The 19082-nt window shown below is 49.8% G+C and overlaps 9 protein-coding genes across 9 annotated transcripts; 4 read left to right on the plus strand and 5 right to left on the minus strand.

Annotated features, from left to right (window-relative positions):
• Positions 1-227: 227 nt before the first annotated feature.
• JCM6883_000530 (uncharacterized protein) lies at positions 228-1340 on the plus strand (the record flags this gene model as incomplete). Its single annotated transcript, XM_076633592.1, has 6 exons — positions 228-322; positions 403-492; positions 561-608; positions 683-831; positions 925-1031; positions 1119-1340. The coding sequence occupies 6 exons, from the start codon at positions 228-230 to the stop codon at positions 1338-1340; spliced, it is 711 nt and encodes a 236-aa protein (XP_076486403.1).
• Positions 1341-1353: 13 nt separating this feature from the next.
• On the minus strand, positions 1354-4237 carry JCM6883_000531 (uncharacterized protein; the record flags this gene model as incomplete). The annotated part of the gene is made up of 11 exons (XM_076633593.1): positions 1354-1549; positions 1615-1737; positions 1801-1919; positions 1982-2201; positions 2266-2460; positions 2523-2605; positions 2693-2825; positions 2889-3200; positions 3265-3462; positions 3532-4012; positions 4108-4237. The coding sequence occupies 11 exons, from the start codon at positions 4235-4237 to the stop codon at positions 1354-1356; spliced, it is 2190 nt and encodes a 729-aa protein (XP_076486404.1).
• A 570-nt stretch (positions 4238-4807) lies between these two features.
• Positions 4808-5815, plus strand: JCM6883_000532 (uncharacterized protein; the record flags this gene model as incomplete). The annotated part of the gene is made up of 3 exons (XM_076633594.1): positions 4808-5117; positions 5183-5713; positions 5772-5815. 3 exons carry the CDS (start codon positions 4808-4810, stop codon positions 5813-5815), a joined length of 885 nt encoding a protein of 294 aa, XP_076486405.1.
• A 355-nt stretch (positions 5816-6170) lies between these two features.
• Positions 6171-6856, plus strand: JCM6883_000533 (uncharacterized protein; the record flags this gene model as incomplete). Its single annotated transcript, XM_076633595.1, has 3 exons — positions 6171-6225; positions 6307-6402; positions 6534-6856. The coding sequence occupies 3 exons, from the start codon at positions 6171-6173 to the stop codon at positions 6854-6856; spliced, it is 474 nt and encodes a 157-aa protein (XP_076486406.1).
• A 291-nt stretch (positions 6857-7147) lies between these two features.
• On the minus strand, positions 7148-8586 carry JCM6883_000534 (S-formylglutathione hydrolase; the record flags this gene model as incomplete). The annotated part of the gene is made up of 6 exons (XM_076633596.1): positions 7148-7194; positions 7261-7380; positions 7457-7800; positions 7869-8004; positions 8076-8161; positions 8441-8586. 6 exons carry the CDS (start codon positions 8584-8586, stop codon positions 7148-7150), a joined length of 879 nt encoding a protein of 292 aa, XP_076486407.1.
• Positions 8587-8726: 140 nt separating this feature from the next.
• Positions 8727-9660, plus strand: SYN8 (syntaxin; the record flags this gene model as incomplete). The annotated part of the gene is made up of 3 exons (XM_076633597.1): positions 8727-9094; positions 9167-9333; positions 9398-9660. The coding sequence occupies 3 exons, from the start codon at positions 8727-8729 to the stop codon at positions 9658-9660; spliced, it is 798 nt and encodes a 265-aa protein (XP_076486408.1).
• A 392-nt stretch (positions 9661-10052) lies between these two features.
• YMR1 (phosphatidylinositol-3-phosphatase YMR1) lies at positions 10053-13253 on the minus strand (the record flags this gene model as incomplete). The annotated part of the gene is made up of 6 exons (XM_076633598.1): positions 10053-11704; positions 11770-12130; positions 12196-12324; positions 12401-12796; positions 12874-13095; positions 13230-13253. The coding sequence occupies 6 exons, from the start codon at positions 13251-13253 to the stop codon at positions 10053-10055; spliced, it is 2784 nt and encodes a 927-aa protein (XP_076486409.1).
• Positions 13254-13718: 465 nt separating this feature from the next.
• JCM6883_000537 (uncharacterized protein) lies at positions 13719-16655 on the minus strand (the record flags this gene model as incomplete). Its single annotated transcript, XM_076633599.1, has 3 exons — positions 13719-13909; positions 14181-16047; positions 16143-16655. 3 exons carry the CDS (start codon positions 16653-16655, stop codon positions 13719-13721), a joined length of 2571 nt encoding a protein of 856 aa, XP_076486410.1.
• Positions 16656-17089: 434 nt separating this feature from the next.
• JCM6883_000538 (uncharacterized protein) lies at positions 17090-19022 on the minus strand (the record flags this gene model as incomplete). Its single annotated transcript, XM_076633600.1, has 9 exons — positions 17090-17185; positions 17260-17434; positions 17515-17642; positions 17707-17827; positions 17909-18220; positions 18300-18391; positions 18455-18548; positions 18635-18825; positions 18897-19022. The coding sequence occupies 9 exons, from the start codon at positions 19020-19022 to the stop codon at positions 17090-17092; spliced, it is 1335 nt and encodes a 444-aa protein (XP_076486411.1).
• Between the last annotated feature and the right edge of the window lie 60 nt (positions 19023-19082).

Below are 19082 nucleotides of genomic sequence, written 5' to 3' on the forward strand. Positions count from 1 at the left end.
CGAAACAGATCTCGCGACATGAATTCGAGCGAATGTTTTGCCCTCTGCGAAATTCAAACCGTGCTTCACTGCTCGCCCTTCATCACGCCTCACCCTTACACTCGTACATACAGTGCGAACGTTGGAATACTCTGTCCACCACCCAGCAGCAGAGCTCGTTCCATCCTCCAGACAAACCTCCATCTCTCCACAATCATTCAACTCGTCAGCCTGCCTACGAACAAACGATGACTGGATCCAAATACGCCCATCTAGCACCTATGCGAGCTCCTGTGATCCTTCCGAGTGTCGGTCCTCACCGAGCGAGCGTTATTTGGTCTCAGTCAGTTCTCATCTCCGAACCTCTCTCCCTCACCAAGAGCACTTCTGGGACGTTACTGATGAGCTCGATTGACTCTCTAGTGGACTGGGAGACTCTGCCGAAGGGTGGACAGACTTTGCGGATCAAGTTCGACGGGTCGTCGGTGGAGTGAAATGGATAGTTACGAATGCGTGAGCTCAATCCCCTTTGATTTACCGTTGAACGAGAAGATAGTGCTGACTCTTCAGAGCTGTACCAGCCCACTGAGGTCCGTGACGGTCAACAACGGAATGAAGATGCCCGCTTGGTGCGCTTCACTTTGTCTTTGCCTCCTTTGCTTCTACCTCAACTCGGCTGATGCAGACTGTGAATCCCCGAAAGGTTCGACGTGAAGCGAATGGGAGGAGGACCAGCGGATGAAGACGTCGAGGGGATGCTCGCTTCAATCGAATCCATTCAATCTCTCGTCGAAACAGAAGTCGCAAACGGCATCGACCGGGAGAGGATTGTCGTTGGAGGATTCTCGCAAGGTAAGCAGTAGCATCGTTTCGACCATCAGCATGGCTTATTGTTCCCCAGAAGAACGTAATTGACCGAACGTTGACGACGAATCTGTTTTGCAGGAGGAATTCTGTCACTTTTGACAGGTTTAACAAGCGAGAAGAAACTTGGAGGTATCTCCGTTCTCTCAGGATACCTCGGTCTGACTCACGAAGACAAGATCAAATCGGTGAGCATCATTCACACTCTTTCTGTTTCTTTAAGGGAACTCGCTCCAACTTTAGGACTGACTGTTTCCCTTCTCGTATGGTCGCAGATACTATCACCTCACGCGCTTTCGACACCGATGTTCATCGCACACGGTACTGAAGATCCCGTCATCTCTCACGACAAAGCCGAGAGATCAGTCGAATACCTCGCGAAGGAACTCGGGATGAAATCAAACATCGAATGGAAGAGTTACGAGGGTCTCGAACACAACTTGGGTCGGGAAGAAATGAGGGATTTCGTCGAATGGCTTAAGAAAACGTTGACATGAACACGGAACGAAGCTATTTACAACACGTCTTTCCATTCTCCTTCGCATCCGACATTGGCATTGCTCCACCTCCGAGGGCGTGAACTGATTTCGTGTCGACCGAGGCGGGAACATCGAGGGAAGGATTTGCTCGGAAGAACGAGACGGGTTTGAAGGCGATCTTGACATCTTCGTAAGGCATCACGGGGAAGTCTTCAGGTCTCGGAACGCTGACGGGTACAAGAGAACACGGTGAGATCGCGGGTAAGAACATCTATTCGAGGAGAGAACTCACTGTGTAGCCCCAAAGGTGTACCAAACAACAACGTCCTCGTTCTCGATCGATCGATCTCCTTTCAACCAGTGTTCGAGGGAATCTTCGGGTGCGAACGGGCTCTGAGTTGGGTACTTGCCGGCACTACAGCGGAGGGAACGGTGTGAGTGATCGAGCGAACGAAGGATCGAACTCGAGTCGACTTACGGGTAGAGTTGGCCGTCTTCGTAAGGAGTGACCCAGAGCGTGTTCTTCGCGAACGTAGCTCGACGTCCAACGAGAGAATCAGGGTGAGGGAGTAGAGGAGGAGTATCCTTGCAGATGATCTGTGAATTAACGAGAACGGTGAGCATTTCCTATCGACGAACCGAGTCTCGTGTGAGCTGACCTTGTATCCAACGCTAGCACCCGAAGAGTAATGCTTCTTGTTGCTGTTCGTCATCGTCCACTGACGTCCTTTGAGGGGATCAGCGAGCCTCGCTCCTTCGGCAGTCGTTTTGAGCTCTTTCTTGACGCTATCGAAACCGTTTCCAGCCCAGTTCTCGGCGCTTCCCGTCGGAGCCTCGAGTGGACGGACTTCACTTTCAACGATCGTATTCTTGAGACCACTACAACATAGCAATTCAAAGTCAGCTCAATCTCGGAGAAAGTTCGAAACAGTGAAAAGCTCACTCGACCATAGGATCCACTCGTAGCGAAAACAAGTGCTGGTGGTGATGAGCTTGAACTTGAGGAGCTACGAGAGTACCAAACTCGGAGGCTTGCTCTCCGGTTGCAGCGACGTAAGTGTTGAGGATTCCGGTCAAGCGGACTTCGAGTTCCATCGTAGCGTCTTGCTTGAAGCACCACCTGAAGAGATACTCGTAGCTGGAGACGAGAGAAATCACGTTAGGACTTTGAAGGAGAAACCAGCTCGAAGTGAAACTGACTTTGCGACGGTGCAGATCATCGAAACGATGAGCTTGCGAGAACGAACAGCTTGCGCTCGACCCCCCTTTCGGAAGTCAGTATGCTACAGAAGAGAGAATATGCGGTAGAAGCGCTGTCAGGACCGAGGAAAGAATCATCCGGCAAAGTACGAGAAGGGAGGAGGACGCACCTTCCAAAGCAAACCGTCATCTTCTTCGTGAATACAAACACAGTTCTTGAGGGTCACAGGTTGTCCAGCGTGGTTCGACATCTCCGCATCAAGGTAATGAATGGCTCCGAGACAATCACATCCGAGCTCGAGACTGAATATCGTTCGAACCAAGTCAATCTTAGTCACGAAAGCGAGAGAGGGAAGGAATTTTCACCTGTTAGCCATCATTCCCAATCCGTACTCTCCCACGTCGAAAGCGAATTTCCGCGGATGAGGCCATTCGGGAGCGGCGTAAGGGACCACCATTTCAGCGAACGAAGCTCGATAACAGATCGGTCGGTATCGTTTCTCGTCGACGTCGAAGTATTGAATCGTCGAGAGAACGATTCCTTCGCGGTGATTGAAACCGATATGGAATTTCCAGTTTTGCCAGGCGATCTCGTTTCCTCGCATGTTGAAACTGACTCCTTGAGGTTGGGTGATCTCGAGCGGCTTGAGATCAGTTCGAACGGACCAATCTTGTCCGCTGTTTCGAGTTTAGTTCGAGGTCAGCTCAGTACAATTTGCGGGGGGGAAACGCTCGAACTGACCGAGCTTTCCTCTCTTCCTTAATCAAGTCAGGCAAGAAGTTGTGCTCGTCCATCGAAGGTGCGATTCGTTCTCTCCCAGCGTCGACGAGAGAATCGCCTTCGACAGAATGAGGCACCGTCGAACCCGTACCGGAAAGTTTGTCTCCTCCGAGTCGGTGCGAAGCGAAATCAATCTTGAGAATCTCTTTCGTGTTTGTACTGCTCCACACGTAAGACGAACTTTTAGCTCTCCAGCCATTTTGATTCGAATAGTAGAAGTGTGCTCACTCGACGACGACGTTGAAATCGAGAGGATGAGCATATAAATGTTCATGATCCCGAACCCTCGCATACACGAAAGCCTGTTGCAACCTCCTCCCTTCCCCAAACCTATTCTCGTATCTGATACTCCAACAATCCGCTCGGATCTGATCCTTCTCGACTCCGACTTCTCGACAGAGTCGAATCACTTCCGGGTCGTTACAGACAACGGCTTCGGTTTCGTCGAGTTCTTCGAGAGTAATCGCGGGTTGGACCCCGATGGGGAGTTGCTTGAAGGAGCTGAGAGTAGGCTTCTTCGAAGACTCGGTGGTGTTGTCGGAGGAAGAGGAGGAAGGGAAAACACATTGAAGCTCAAAAGCGGTTCCCGTGAGAACATCGATGAGGTGTCCTTCTGCTTTGCGTTCTGGACGAGTTGACGACTTCTCCGGGCTGACATCGTCGGGAGAGAGGGAACTACCGAGATACGCGAGAACTTGAGCCTTGGGAGCTGAAACGAAGAAACAGGAAAACAGGTCGAATTGGAGGAGAAGAGCGGTCAGATGAGCTTCGGTTTCTGTCAGCGTAGAGGAAGATAGGACTCACGTTCGACGAGAGCGACACAGCAAGACTTTACGGATTGAATACCGCGGTTCAAGAGTTCAGTGCGAAAGAGAGCTGAAGCTTGAAGGATCTCGCCAGCCGTGAGAGGATCGTGAGGGTGATAAGTCGACATGCTCGTTGGATGGGAGCGTTGTAAGAGGTAACGGGGGAGAGAAGAGAAAGAGTTGAGCCTTATCGGCGGGTTTGGGCTAAAAAAAAGTGGAGAGATACGAAAGCCGACGGAAAGAGCGGTTTACCGTCCTCACCCGCTCGGAATAACTGTCTTCCTGTCATCTGCCTCTTCACATCTGTCAGTTGTCGGCTAGATAAAAGGAGAGAGTGAGTTTGAGACGAAGAAAGAGCGAGTAGTGACTCAGTTCCGCGGAGTAGACAATCGTAATTGAATTTTCCTACCGGGTCACGCTGAGCACTTTCGAAAAGTTGATCACGAGCTCGTCAAAAAGAAAGTCTTGCCCACGCTCGTAAGTGTGAGCAAACGTTGCGTTCGAATTTTCTCCGCTTCGCCCTCTCCCACTCTCGCTCACTCTTCCAGATTCTCCTGATCACACCATCAAAGCGGACCGCCAAACTATCGAGTGACTGCATTCAACCGAGCGCGATCTCACGAATCTCGCACCTTTGATCGATTCATCTCCGCCAAGAAATCACAAGCAACTCTCCCTCCTCTCTCTCTCGAGCAACCATGGCGACGCTCGAACGAACTCGAGACAGTACCTCTACGACCACCGCAGTTGACCGTGAATCCCTCGCCTCGACGTATGCCCCTTCCGGTTCAGTTCCAACCGCGTTCCCTCCTCAATCTCAGGAGAGAGGTCGTTCACTCGTTTCGCAACCGGGTAGGATGGATTCAGATCCTACTACTCAATCGAGGTCACCGAATGGAACGAAGAGGAGTTTGAGTAAATTGGGAGATCGGATCAAGAAAGCGGTGAATCAGGCGAGAGAACCGAGTCTTGAACCGTCGGATCGAGGAAGGAGAGCTTCAGATACTCGTGAGTCTCACCTAGAACTCTCTCTGTACGAATAAGAACCTGATGATCCTCGCGCGATTCGACAGCTACGACGGAAGAACCTAGGGGAAGATCTCCTTTTACTGCGTTCTCACCTCGAACTGCTTCGAGAGGACGACAATCTATCAATTCTACCGCGACTGGACAATATCCTTTATCCGCTAGTCAAACTCGCGACACATCACGAGGACGTTCAACGATCGGAGGAGGAGGAAAGATGGTTAGTTCTGGACGAGGAGGAGCAGGGAACCTCGTTTCAATCTCGAACGAAGAAGAGGATGACGATTTGAGGGGAGAAGAAGATCCGAACCTCGTTAAGCAGATTCGAGAAGATCGAAGTAAATCGAGGGAAAGGGAAGGGAGATTCGAAGTCGCTTCGAGTGGGAGAGGGGGGAGGGGAAACATCAGGAGTACGAGCAGGGGGAGAGATTTAGAGTTGGGGAGAGTACCGACAGTTCTTGAAGAACAGGAGAGAGCGGAGAGGGAAGATGAGTTGCTGAGAGAGGAGGAATACAGGAGGAGGGAAGAACGAGAGAGAGCGACTCCTCAACCTCAGAGATGGGTTTCGAGTGGAAGAGGTGAGTCCATACCTCTCTCTGTTGTGTACAGCGAACTGAAGCCGTTGTCGTTCCGCAGGTGGAGCTGGGAATTTCCATTCTTGGGGCTCAAAGTCTTCATAAGCTCGCGCAGCGCTCTGACTTCTCTCACTCCCCATGTTTGACTCTATATTTTCAGTACCCTATACCCCCTCCTTCTTCAACAAGAGGGTTTCCCCTTCATCTGTATCCACTCTTCACGAACTCAAATCTGTCGAAATTCTCAACAATTTTCCTTCTGTGACATTTTTCTCCGGCAATCTAATTGAGCACCGAGAGCCTATCTAAGCGAGAGAGTTTCCCATTCCCAAGCGAGCGATCGAAGCAAAGGGGGAGAAAAGTCTCGGCGGGAGCGATAAGGGAGACTTGAAATGTTTTTGAAACTCCTTTCTCTCACTCACTTTCTCGCCTCAACAACAAGCATACACAGCGTAACACGATGGTCGGAGTAATCGATAAGCTAAAAGGAATGGTTGGTGGACACCACGAAGAAGGTGAGTCTCCTCTTCTCCCTCTCTTTCTCTCCCAAACAGCGTCATCATTTCTCACCTCCCTCACTCTCTCTCTCTGATTAGAGCGTGGACGCGCTTCCCCTCACTCGCCATTGAACCCAGCTGCTGAGGATGGCAGATCGCAATCTAGGGGTCGTAACTTGGTCGCGACTGGTCGAGGTGAGTGAACTCTTTCCTCCCTCCTTATCTCTTATCGTCTCCTCTGAGAATCCTCTCCTCACCACTTTTCCTCCCTCCTTGCCCGCTGATCTTGATGCGCTGACACTCTCTGACGATGATCTGGTTCTCAGGTGGAGCGGGAAACATGTCCCGATCTCGAGTTCGAGAAGGTACCGAACCCGATGCCTCTCCTTCCGAACTCGCCGAAGCTCGTTCCCGATCCCGTTCGCGAGCTCGAGCGAAGCACCACGGAGAAGACCTCCCCGTCGCCTCTGGACGAGGTGGGATGGGAAACGTGAGGAGTGATAGTCAAGATGCGAGGATGAGGGAGAAGGAGAGGGAATTGGATATCGAGGAAGAGAGGGTCGAGTCAGAGTTTGAGAAGAAACATAAAGGGGATGAGTACCTGGCGGGGAGAGGTGGAATGGGAAATGCGAAGGGGGGTCATAAGTAATTTTCACTTTTTTGGTCCTCTTTTATCTCCATTTCGTCTTCCGTTGTGCCTCGCTTCTCGTGTGTCTGTTGATCATCTCTCTCTCTCTTTACTCAATCCTCATCCATCTTACCCATAATCATCTCCTATTCGTACTCATCAAACATCATTTTTTCTTCTTCTCGTCCTAATCTGTGTCATCAACTCATTCTGTTCCCGATAACTTTCTTTCTCTGCGAACCTCGACGATAAGGGAGAGAGATTGCACTGCTTTTGATTTCACTTAACGAGATGATACGATCGCGACACTTTTTAAGAAGAGATCGAGTTGAGGATATCGGCGTGGAATTTGACGTGACCTGATTGAAAAGGCGCCTGAGGTCAGCGTCCATAGCACAAATACAGAGAAAGAGAGAGTGGCTCACTGGGACCGAATGTCGAGATGAACCAGTACGAATGATCGTAATTCTCGTGCAAATTGACTTGAATCTGTTCAGCACTGAACCCGGCTTCATCTCTCGCCTTGATAAAGTTCTCCGGTAGGACTACATCAACGCTCAAGTATCTCGTCAGCCTCACGAATGTACGGCGTCGAAAGGCAGAGAGAGTTCGAGAACTGACGTTGTTTTTGTTGATAAAACTGATCTCCCTTGCCAACATCGACCAAAACCTTCAACTCCTTCCCCTTAACCTCCCCACCTCTCAACAATTCCGTCGCATCATACTCCTTCCCCTCCTCTACGCCTCCCTTCAAGTACCCATCGAACGCTTTCTCTCCCCAAGGTGCTTTCGTCGGATTCGCGATTGGTGCGAACGCCGATGCTGAACGATACTGAGAGAGGTTCTTGAGGTATAAAGTCAAAGCTCCATGTCCACCCATTGAGTGACCCATGATCGAAGAACGGGATAGATCGAGTGGGAGTTCTTTGAGGTAAGAAGGAAGTTCAGAAATAATGAAATCGTACCTACCCACATCAACCCCACGTCAGTTTGCAATATACAGGAGAAGACAGAGAAAGGAGGGAAGTTGTACATGTTGTAGTGCTTCGAATAAGGTTCGTTAGTAGCGTTCAGGTAGAATCCAGCTCCAGTACCGAAATCCCAATCTTTATCTTCTCCTTCGATTCCGGCTCCTCGAGGCGAAGTGTCAGGGAATACCAGAGCGATACCTGTTCATCTCGTATACCATTCTCAGCACTCACCCGTAGATGAAGGGAGGCTGAGGCGAGCAGAGACGAACCTTGTTCAGAGGCGTCACGGAGGAAACCTCCTTTTTGGGCTCCGGTGTCTTCGGTGCAGGTTAGACCAGCGAGGTAGTAAAGAACACTGAGGCAGTACATAATCAAAGAGAGGTCAGCTATCAGTCGCAGAGGTTGGGAAATCTGCGAAGAAGGAAGAAATCGAGGTGAGCATTGGTCAAACGCACGCTCGCATCGAGAAAGACAGGGGGAGTGCTCACATAGTCTGTTTGCCAGCACCAGGCTATCCACGGCTCGTCCAGTCTCCTTGCTTGTCCCCACTTGCTTTATCAACGTCATCTTTCCCCTATCTCCTTTCTCCCTCCTTTGTGCCGTCCACGAGCAAAAGTAGCTAAGGTGTACTCACGGTACCTTCCTCGTCTCCCCCTCAATCGCTTGCTTCGGTAAGAAGACATTGAAGTTCGATTCCAATCCTCCCAAACTCTTCGTCGAAGAGATCTTGTATTTCCTGATCACTCCTCCGAACGAATAGTTTTGAGATACTTGTTCCATCTTGTCTATTGCGTTCTGTCTGATCGATCGGGTTGAAGAGAGGTAGAGGTCAGAGGGAATCGAGGAAGTGGAGCGCGATCTCTTTTCCCTTCTTCCACCTCGTCATCTCATTCAACTCAGCCGGAATAGACTTGACTGTGATGTCGAACCCTCCACCAAGCGCCTCAAAGTTGTCGCATCTATCAACAACGATCCTGACTCTCGTGTTGGAACTCGAAAGATCTCATCAACTTTCCCTTCCCTCCTCTCCCTCTCTCATCGATAAGATCACCAAGAACCTGTCATCGCTCAGTAAGGGGATTGATCAGCTCGAGGAGAAGGCGGGAGGGAGGGAGGATGAGGTATTGAAGGGGTTGAAGCAACAGGAGGAGAGGATCATTGGATTGGTGAAAGGGCTGGGAGTTCACGTGCAGGAGAGTCAGAGGAGGAGCGGGAGAGGAAAGACGGGGAAATTGGTCGATACGGGAGAAGACGACGACGAGGACGAGGTGGATCCGTTTGAATCGGGGTCAGTTTTTCATTCTTCTCACGCTCCTCTTTCTCCCGTTCTGTAGGCTGATTCGAGGTGTTGAACGAGCAGAGACGACGCAGTACCATTAGCGGACGTCAGACCTCCACCGCATGTCTCGATTCGAATGAGTTCAGACGACGAGACGAATCGAGATTTGAACACGATGGAAGAGGATGAAGAAGCTATGCGACGAGCTAATTCAGAAGTTATGCAACTACAACAACGTATGATGGAAGGTACCTTCTACTTCCTCCTCCTCCTTCTCCTCTCCCCTCCCTCGCTGACTCATGAGCTCGTTAGATCAAGACACTCAACTCGATTCCCTCTCCTCGGCAATCTCTCGTCAACACGCCCTCTCCCTTCGCGTCGCCGAAGAACTCGAATTACATTCGAACCTGATAGACGATACCGAAGCTGCGGTCGATCGAACAGATGCGAATTTGAGAAGAGCGAGTGGGAGATTGGATCAGTTTGCGAAGAAAGCGAGGAATACCGGGTCGACTGGGTTGATTATAGCGTTGATCGTGATTCTGGTCGTGTTAATTATCGTGTTCAAGTTCTAGATCGACGGGAGAGATGAGGGGAGGTATTTATACTGAGGACACTTTTTTCGGTTTGAGCTCGTTTTGATGGTTTTTGTTTTTTTGTGACTTTGTTGTAATCACTAAGTTCAGTACCTGTCAACCTTTCGTGTATCCTGGGCGCGCACGACCCATGCTAAGACTCGTCATTCTCTGCGTGCATTTGAAGCGAGTAGAAAGCCATACTCTCGACCCCGTTCACGAAAACGAGATGATCTGGGACGACACTCTCGAAGAGACCAACTCCATTCTAAAGGTAGCGAAAGAAAGTTACAACACAAGTGACAAACCCCAGCTCAACAAACCAGTAAACGACACAAAAGAAAAACTACGACAAAAGAATAAGAAATCGAAAAACCTCTCTCCTGATTCCACTAGAATCCTCCAACTCCTAACGGATCGCCCCCTCCTCCATTCGAAGAACTCGACTGCTCCTCCTTCTTCACGACGGGAACAGACCTCGACTCGACCAAAGGAGTTGGCAAGGCATCTTCCTTCGAGATCGTTTCCCATGGATTGATCGATAACGCACTGGAAGGTTGTCGGACTGGATGAGGGGCTTTCCGAGGTTGATAAGGAGTGTAAGAGATCGAGGGGGACGAGGTTGAGGTCGAAGTTGAAGAAGAAGAAGGAGGAGGAGGGGAAAGAGGAGTCGAGTTTTCGTTTTCGTTTTCGTTCGAAGTCGACTGCTGTTGCCATGGGTTGGTGCTGAGGGTCGAGAACCGACTCCACATTCCTGATCCTCCTCCTCCTCCTGCCCCCGCTACGTTCCCATTCGAAGTCCTTTCTCTCTCGCCTCCTTCGCTCGTCGTTGTGGTTGAACTCCATCCATTCTCTTCTGAAGTGGATTCGACAGCGGTTCGTTCCTTGTATTGTTTCGCAGCTTCCTGTCCAAATTTCTGAACCGTTTTCCATGCTGACCACCCGAATTTCTGAACCGTTTCCGCGAGTTGTTGCGGTTCGCCCTGTCCGGAGGAAGAACGAGAAGGGAGAGGAGAAGTTGCCCGAGAGTGAGAGTCGGAGGGAGAACCAAGGGAGAGAGCCGAGAGTGGGTGAAGGACGGGATCTTCCGAGGGTGAGAGGACCGAATGATGCTCAGTCTGAGTTTGAGTTTGAGGAGTAGTAGTAGGAACAGGAGGTTTTCGATTCATTTCGTCGTCTGATCTCCCGAACAATTCGAACCAATACCTAACGTCTTGAGGATCGAACAATAATACTCCTTGGTCCGCTGTTGGTGCTTTCGATTCCGGATCATCTAGAGTCGCATCGTATAGCGGATTTCGATATTCCTCTTTCAATTCGAGCTTCGGTTTTCCGTCCTCCTCCTCCTCCTCCTCTGAAAGGTCGAAGATTTCTTCCCAAACACTCCGAGTCCTTTCCTTCGCTCGATAACTACTCCGTTCCAACTCCGAATTGAACAAGAATGAACCCGATTTGCCCGAATAAGTTTCCCAAACCAATTTCCTCAACAACCTTTCGTTCCATTCGAACCGTTCAGGGAATTGTCTCTGAATCTGATAGATACAATCGAGGAACTGTTGAAAGACCGGACAAGTTTCTTTGAACGCGTGAGAACTCGAGGCGAATTGTTTTTGAACTGAAGCGAGGAATGATTGTTGAGTTGAACTCGATAATGATTGACCTTCATCTCCCCCTCCTGATCCTCCTCCTCCTGATGATTGAGATCTTGTTGACGAGGAAGAATTGAATTCGACCCGATCGTTACACAACAATCCCGAACGATCCGTGAATTTGTGTCCGTAACTGATCCAATCCTTTTCGATCAAAACTGCGAGTCCCCTCGCCGTACGATAGAACGGATCGAGACAAATTTGTGGGAGTGCCGATAATTGACTCGTACGATCCCAACCATCGGAACAATGCACGAGGACGTGGGAATTCGAGAGATGAATCGTTCGAATCACGATGAGGACTCCTTCGAGAATGTTTGTGAGATGAGATAACCAGTTTGTGCGTCTCAAGGCGAGTCGATCGAGTTGTCCGGTCGTTTCTGCATCCGTTAAAGCTGTAACCCTCTTTGTTTTGCTCAGCTCAAGTCACACAAGCGGCTGGAGAGAGAAAGAGAGTTACCTTGGAAAACTCCATTCAAACTCGACCTCATGACATGAATATTATCAATCCCCAAATACTCCTTCCTACAATTCTTATAAAACGTCATATTCTCCGTCCCTGCCCCCTTTACTGAATTCGCATAAGCGTTCTTAGTAGGTCTCGCATCGATAATGACGTTCGTCGCAGTCGCTCCAAACACGATCCCTCCCGACGATGGATCGAACGAGTCTTGAGGAGAGGTCGAGACGGTGTATGCTTCGCGGGAACCAGAGTGGTGGGAATGAGAGGTGAAGATCGCTTCGATCAGTTTCTCGTCTTGAATCGAACGGGACGTTTGGGTAATTCCGACCATTGGTTGAGAAGAACGAGTGATGGAACCCTGCACACTCGTAGCTTCTTCAGTCAGCAACATTCGACTGTGTGAGAGAGAGAGAGAGAGCGCACCAGATTCGCCCAATGCAAATAAACGAGTCCAGGAATCCTACATTTACTGCGATACTTTACCGCGTAATTCAAAGTAGTATCCGATATTCTCGCCGGAACGACGATCTTCGCTGGATACGAAGGACAGAACTGAAAGTTCACACGTATTCTCAGTACGCCGCTCGTTCGCGCGACTGACTGAGAGGAGGATAGAGGGTGAACTCACGTTGAAATCTGTATTGATCTCTGTAAACCTCCAAGCTTTACTCCGTTTCCCTAATCCCATTCTCCCAAACTCTTCTTGAGGATCATACAATTCCCAACCCCATCCTCCTTTTCCCTTCCCCTTCCCTTTCCCTCCCTCCTCTCCACCCTCCTTTTCTCCGCGAGCGCGAGTTTGAGTCGTAGAGTGATGGAAGAAAGCCCAACGATTCTCCAACCCCCCCATCGAACATCCAGCACACAACGTCTTTATCGATTCGTAGACTTCTTCGAGTTCTTGCGAAGTAGTGAACGAGATGGAATAGGTAAAGAAATCTCGGGAACGGAGTAAAAGAGGAGAGGGGGAACCCGTGAAACTTGGTGGAGTACGAGTTACCGAGTGAAGTAACGATAATGGGATCTACCTCATCCCTCTCGTCATCAGTCTGTGCGACAGGAGAAGGGAGTAAGGGAGAGAGAGAGGAGCTAGTGTGTTACCCAAACTTCATTCGAATTCTCCCCACTTGACCCACCTACCTCTCCTGCCTTCTCCCCGTTGTTCAACGGTGTACCGTTCAAAGAAGTAGGAGCAGTTGATTGCCGTTCGAAGATGATATGATGCGTAGAGAGGTGTAACGAACCGAGAGTTGAATCGTGAAACGCATCAGAAGAAGCAGTTGACGAGGTACCGTGTCGACGACTGAACCGTACAGAGGGGACCTATTTAGAGTAATCAGGAGGTAGTCAGTGAGCTGTTTAGAGCGACTCGACGCGGGGAGGATGGAAGTGACGATGATGATGAAGACAGAGGGTAACGTCTAGAGAGGCAGAAGGAAGAAGAGAGGGGAGCTCACCGTAGTCCGCTTGATAGCTTCCATACGAGCTATCGAACGCTAAAAGTGGAAAAGTCGGGAGTCGGCTGAGGGGAAGAAGCGCAAGTTTCGTCAAAACGTTTCGCAACCTTTACATTCCCGCTCCGATTATTTCACGACACCATCGATGCTCCTGTATTTCTCTAGTGAGGCATACAAGGCACAAGGACAGAGAAGAAAGAGATTGCAATATCCGTAAGAGCAATAAAACTGAAAAGTCATACAAAAAACGAGATTGAGCCGAGTGAAGGTGATAGCAAGGAAACGTAAGAGGTGTGAAGCTGAACAAGCAATGAACGACAAGAATAATAAGACAGCGTAAAGCGACTCCCATGTAAGGGCGTAGAAGGGTGAAAAACAGAAAAACGAAAAACGAAAATTCAAACCTTGAGTTCCTTTGAGAGAGGTGAGTCCAGCTCCCTCTCTCACCCTAACTCTCCTTGATCATACATAAGCTCGCCTTCTCATCCCTCAGCCCTGCGCATCCAGATTCGCCGATAATGCTTGATTCAACGCCAAAGTATCCATTGAAGCTCGAGGATCCGCTCCATCTATCTCTTGCTCATCTCCGAATGGATTCGAGGAATCCTCCTCCTCCTCCTCCTCGTCAGGGTCTTTTTGGGGAGGTGAGGTTGGAGGAGTAGGGAGGATCGATGAAGAATCTAATCGAAACCCTTCAAGTCAGTAACAACGCGACAATGGGGCAGTTTGAGGCAAAATACGAACCTTGAGTAGATTTAACGCTCTCCCTCCTACTTTGCGTCGCAGAACTTCCAATCTCCGTCCTCTCCTAGATCCTATCCAATCCGTTATTATCCTCTTCCTCCTCTTCTTCCTGTTCCTGGCCTGGAGAAATCAGAGGTCCTCCACCGCCGCTCCATCTCCCCGTTCCCCTTTCGCTCATCGCTCCTCCAGTCCTAGTCGATAACATACTATCTCGATCGTTCCCTTCCTCTCCCTCTCCCTCTCCCTCTCCTTCACCGTCACCGAAACCCGAGGGGAACCCGAGTTGGAACGGGATCTGACTCAACCCACTTCCGAACCCAGATCGAACCGAGAAATGCTCCGATTGAACTCGATTCGTCGAGGAAGAAGAGGAAGGGTCTTTCGTTGGTGAAGTGGTCGACTTGGAAGTGGTGGAAGAGGTTGAGGTGGGACGTTGTCCTGCGAAAGGGAGGAAAGGAGCTGGGAGAGGATCTTCCTCAGTGTCGTGATCGTGGTCGTTTAGGAGGGAGGAGGTCGAAACAGCGAGGGAGATCCTAGAGTCAGAGACGGTCGTCGGTTGAGGAACAGGAGGAGGAGGGAATGAAGAATCGCCGGTGTTTGTCGAGGGGGAAGTATTCGAGACGTTGATTGGGAGTGAAACGCTTGATCCTCCAGCTCCTGCTCCTCCTGAGGTACTCGTTGGAGCAAGGAAGGGTATTCCAGCGAGTAAAGAATCATGAGAAGCTGAAGAAGTTGTCGAGGTTCGACTCATTCCTTGTGAGCTCAGACCTCCTTGCGATTCCGAAGTATTCGACCAAATCGATTGTCGATTACCCTCTCCTCCTCCTTCTCCTTCTTGGTCGTCGTAGGATCTCGAGGATCTAGCGGATCGAGGTAAATCGACAGATAATTGACTCATTCCACTCATTCCTCTCGTTCCTCCTCCTCCTCCCGATTGAACGACGGTATTAGCGGTAGAAGGAGTGTTGGGGTTCGTGAATGTTATAGATTGGCCTTGTAAGAATTGTACATTCTCACTACCACTCTCATCTCCTTCCGAGGAAATGAAGGAAGAAGTGGTTGTCCATCTTGAACTATTCGACCCTCTCCTCGAAGTCGCTACGTCTTCTTGGGATTGATTGAGATCGGAGAATGGATCGTTCGTAGCTAAAGGAGAAGTAGGTGAAAGATTTTGATTTTGATTTTGATTGTGATTTTGATTCTGATCGTTCCTAGAAGTCGAATTTGAACGTCCTAGAAGTTTCGTAGCTTTCGCTTGTTGGAATTCGACCCTTTTAACTCCCTGACTATTGACTGGAGTAATAATCTGAGGAGGATCAAGAATGTAGGACATTGTGGAGTTGTTTGATCGAGTAGTGAAGGAGGACATGACGGAGAGATGGGATTGAGAGGAACCGGATCGCCCCTGTTGTGGATCTCCGAGGGTTGCTGGAGGTGGAGGAAGGGAGAGTGCGTGTTGAGTATATGTAGGGGAAGTAGGAGAACCGGAAGAGTTCGTCGTCGTCGAAACGAAAGGGAAACCAGAGGGAGGACGACTGAATCTCGTTGAATTCGAACCCATTTGCGGAGACTGAGTGAGATGAGGTGAATTGATCGGAGGAGAAGCGAGTGGAGAACTCGTTTTCGGTAATTGTAAATCGAGTCCCGGAGAACGGGGAGGTCGAATCGGTGCACCATTCGCCATTGTCGTTCCATGTGGGATCGAAGGAGTATCCGGCGTCAAGACTGGTGGTAGAGGGTTCAATTCGATGATTTCTGCACCGGCTAGAGCTAGACTATCTCGAGATGCCATTGAAGTTGGGATCGAAATTCGATTCATCGTACTTCGACGAGGGAGAGTCGGGGAAGTAGTTCGAGCTTGTTGGGAGGATTGTTGCTGAGGTGAGGAGGAACGACCTTGAGCGTCATCGACCGAGAGAGAAGAGGAATGAGGTGGAATGTAGGCGATTGGGATGATATTCGTCGAATGAGAGGAACGGAATGAGAATTCCGAAGTGTGAGTCGAGAGAGCATCGTCGTTGATTCCAAAGGTACCGATTGATGAACGGTTCTGATCTCCGAATGGGTTATCATCCTGCGAGTGACCGTGCGTGTCAGCATCAATCGGAGAATTGAGCGCGGCGAAAGGAAGAAAAAGCGACTTGCATCTGAAGTTCTCGAAACGGGTACCGTCTCATCCCTCTCATCCAATAGTCCACTATTCTGCTGATTCTCACCTCTCCTATTCCTCGTCTCTCCTCCTCCCGCGTTCGAATCATCCATTCTCAAATGTACGCTCGTTCTCTTCATCGCGACTCCCTCGTTATCCCCTCCTGCTCCATTCATCGTCTTTCTCTTCTCCCCCGCTCCTCCTCCTGGTCCTCCCAACTTGCTTTGTCTATTCAATAAATGTTTCGAATACCTTTTCCTACTCTGTTCCAACCCTTTAGGTCTCCACCAAAACCACCATCCCAACCCGATCAACACGGCGATTCCAACTACTCCTCCTACCGTGGCTCCCGCTGTGGTTCCTACACTAACTCCCCCGCTCGATGACGATTTAGAGGAGGAAGAGGAGGTGCGATCGACGCAAATGTAGCGAGGACAAGAGGTACACGTTCGAGCGATTTGAAGACATTGTTGAGAGGAGGTACAGCCTTGACAAGGTGGGATGGGATCGGTACACGGTAGGCAGTTCGACATGACTGCGCGTCGGACGTGGAGAGAGAGAGAGAAGATGAAGGAGATCAAAGGGAACCGTGTGAAGAGGGGGAGCACCGGGCGCGCGAGTCGATGAAGGGTGGTAGGAAGAGTCCGGCTCTTATTTCGTATCTGGTGTTTCGTCGTGAAGGATTGAGAGAAGAGAGAGAGGATCTTCGCGCGCAGCAACGGGCCGGGTCGCAAACCCTTTTTTTTTTCTACTGCTCTGAAGGCCATTTGGATGTTTCTGTCTCGTATAACAAACCGGAAGCTCGCTGGAGGCGGGCGAGCGGAAAATACTGGGGACATTCGAAGTTTTCGCAAGCTCGGAAACTTTGCTCGACTGTTGTTTCCCGTCTCTCGCGATTCCCCTCGCCTTCGTCAAACTGATTGACAAGTACAACAACAAGATTCATTCCACTAAGACCCTCTTTCCTTCATCCTACGGTAGTCAGTGGTGGAAATCCAAAATGTTTTCCTTTCTGAAGTACCAACAACCTCTTTGAATGCATAATATACGCTTTCAAATACCCCTTGTACCGTTCACCATCGCTCATCAGTACAATCTACCAAAGAACTAGATGAGCGGGAGATTAAAGGGACGTACTTGATCCATTAGGGATACCATTACTGATTCGATATCATCCTCATCCAATACTTCTTCCACCTCCTCTCCTAAGCCCGTATTCCAAGCGACTCTAGCGGCTTTCAGAAGCAGCGAGAGGGAGAGCGTGGGAGGTCCTGTCGTAGGGAGTGGTTGTCCATTCGTCGAAACCAATAATCTAAGTCGGGCGAAGTCGCTTGCGTCAGCTAAGAAAATCAACCGGGAGAAGGTAAAGAGAGAGAGAAGAAACTGGCGTACGTTTGTCTAGCGAGGTTCCTCCAGCAAACAACTTCGAGTTTCTCTCTCAATAATAAGAAATTGCCATGATTTAAATGCCAATCCCGGTTTCGTTCTAGTTGGGCGGAAACGAGTCGCCAGTTCCCTTTCTATCTCACGCGCGGTTCCTTCGTCAGTTATAGCAGAGAGAGGGGGAGAAAGGAGAAGACATACACGAAGAGGTTCAAGTAAAGATGGACCGAATTGTTCAACTAGGTTAAACTCCTGCAGCACTTCTAGTCGAGGGAAATATCCCAGTGGTATTGAAGCCGTGATCAAATAGACCATAATCAACCTGTCGCCCGTCATTCTTCTCTGTGAGTTTTTCCTTTTCCCCCCTCCTCTCTTTCTCCCCCTATCTGGAGAGACGACTTACCTTGAATTCTTCCCTCCTCCCGCCCCTACTCGACATTCCCCGAAACTCTTCTCCAAATCCGCCTTTGCCGCTCGTAATCGTCGTTGATACAACCCAATCCTCCCCCGATAATACCAAAACTCACTCCTATCTCCCTTTCCAAACAACCCCTTGTCTTTCTCTAACGAAACGTTCGAGTTGTTGACGTTATTGAGTACGGTATCGCATAAACGTAGGTTATGGAGTGCGAAATAAACTCGAAAAGTACAATTCGCGAGGAAATAAAGCGCAGATTTCTTCGGTGGAACAGACTCGTTTCCAGTCGTCGGACTCCTGCAAGAAGGAGAGAGAGAGGAGTGGGATGGTGAGATGGGAAGGAGGAGGAGGGAGAAAGGAGAGGGGGAGACGGTACCGATCAGAAGCGGCGATTCCCATTGGTCTCGCTAACATTCGTGCGGATTCTCCAGCTTTCGTTAACTTTGCGTCGCCGGTCACTCGGCCGTGCTATTGAAGACACTGTGAGTCAGTCAGAGTAAGGGCGAAGAAGGTAAGAGAGAAAGGACGGACCAGGAGAGCGATTGAGATGAGACGATTCGTGAGAATTCGTAGAGTTGGGACAAAGAACCCATTCTCTGATGTCGCGAATAGACGGTCTGCAGTTCTGTTTGTATCACTCATGGTCGTCAGCTCACTCCGAGTCACCGAGGAGAGCTTAATAAGGAAGGAGAGGAGAGAAGAAGCTCGAACTTGTATAAATCCTCTAAAAGCGTAAAACATCTCTCCAATCCGTCTTTCGTCCTAGCTTCCGGTATCGGTGTATCTCTAACGTAGACGAGATGGTTCGATACATAGTCTGCGAAGGGTCTCGCTTGCGGTTGAGGGAATTTTGAACGAGTTGAATCGAGGAAGTTCTTTGAGGTTCGTGTTTGAGGTGAAGACTGCTCGTACACAGCCGCAACATCAGTACGCTGACAGCTAGTATAGATGTGAGACTAGGGGTATCACGAACGAGAAGGGATTGTCGAAGTTGGATGAAAGTTTGAGACGTCGGAGAAGGGGAGAGAAGCGACGTTAAGAGCGGAACGTTGAGGGTCGTATAGGCTTGCTGCAATTGAGAGAGGTACAGATCCAACATGTCATCGGCTCGAGAAGTGGAGGAGGGAGAGAGAAAGGGAACTCGTCGACGACTCGTCGC

Source organism: Sporobolomyces salmoneus (genome assembly GCF_050403485.1).
Source record: "Sporobolomyces salmoneus JCM6883 DNA, S_salmoneus_JCM6883_v1_ctg41, whole genome shotgun sequence".
NCBI classification, from domain to species: domain Eukaryota; kingdom Fungi; phylum Basidiomycota; class Microbotryomycetes; order Sporidiobolales; family Sporidiobolaceae; genus Sporobolomyces; species Sporobolomyces salmoneus.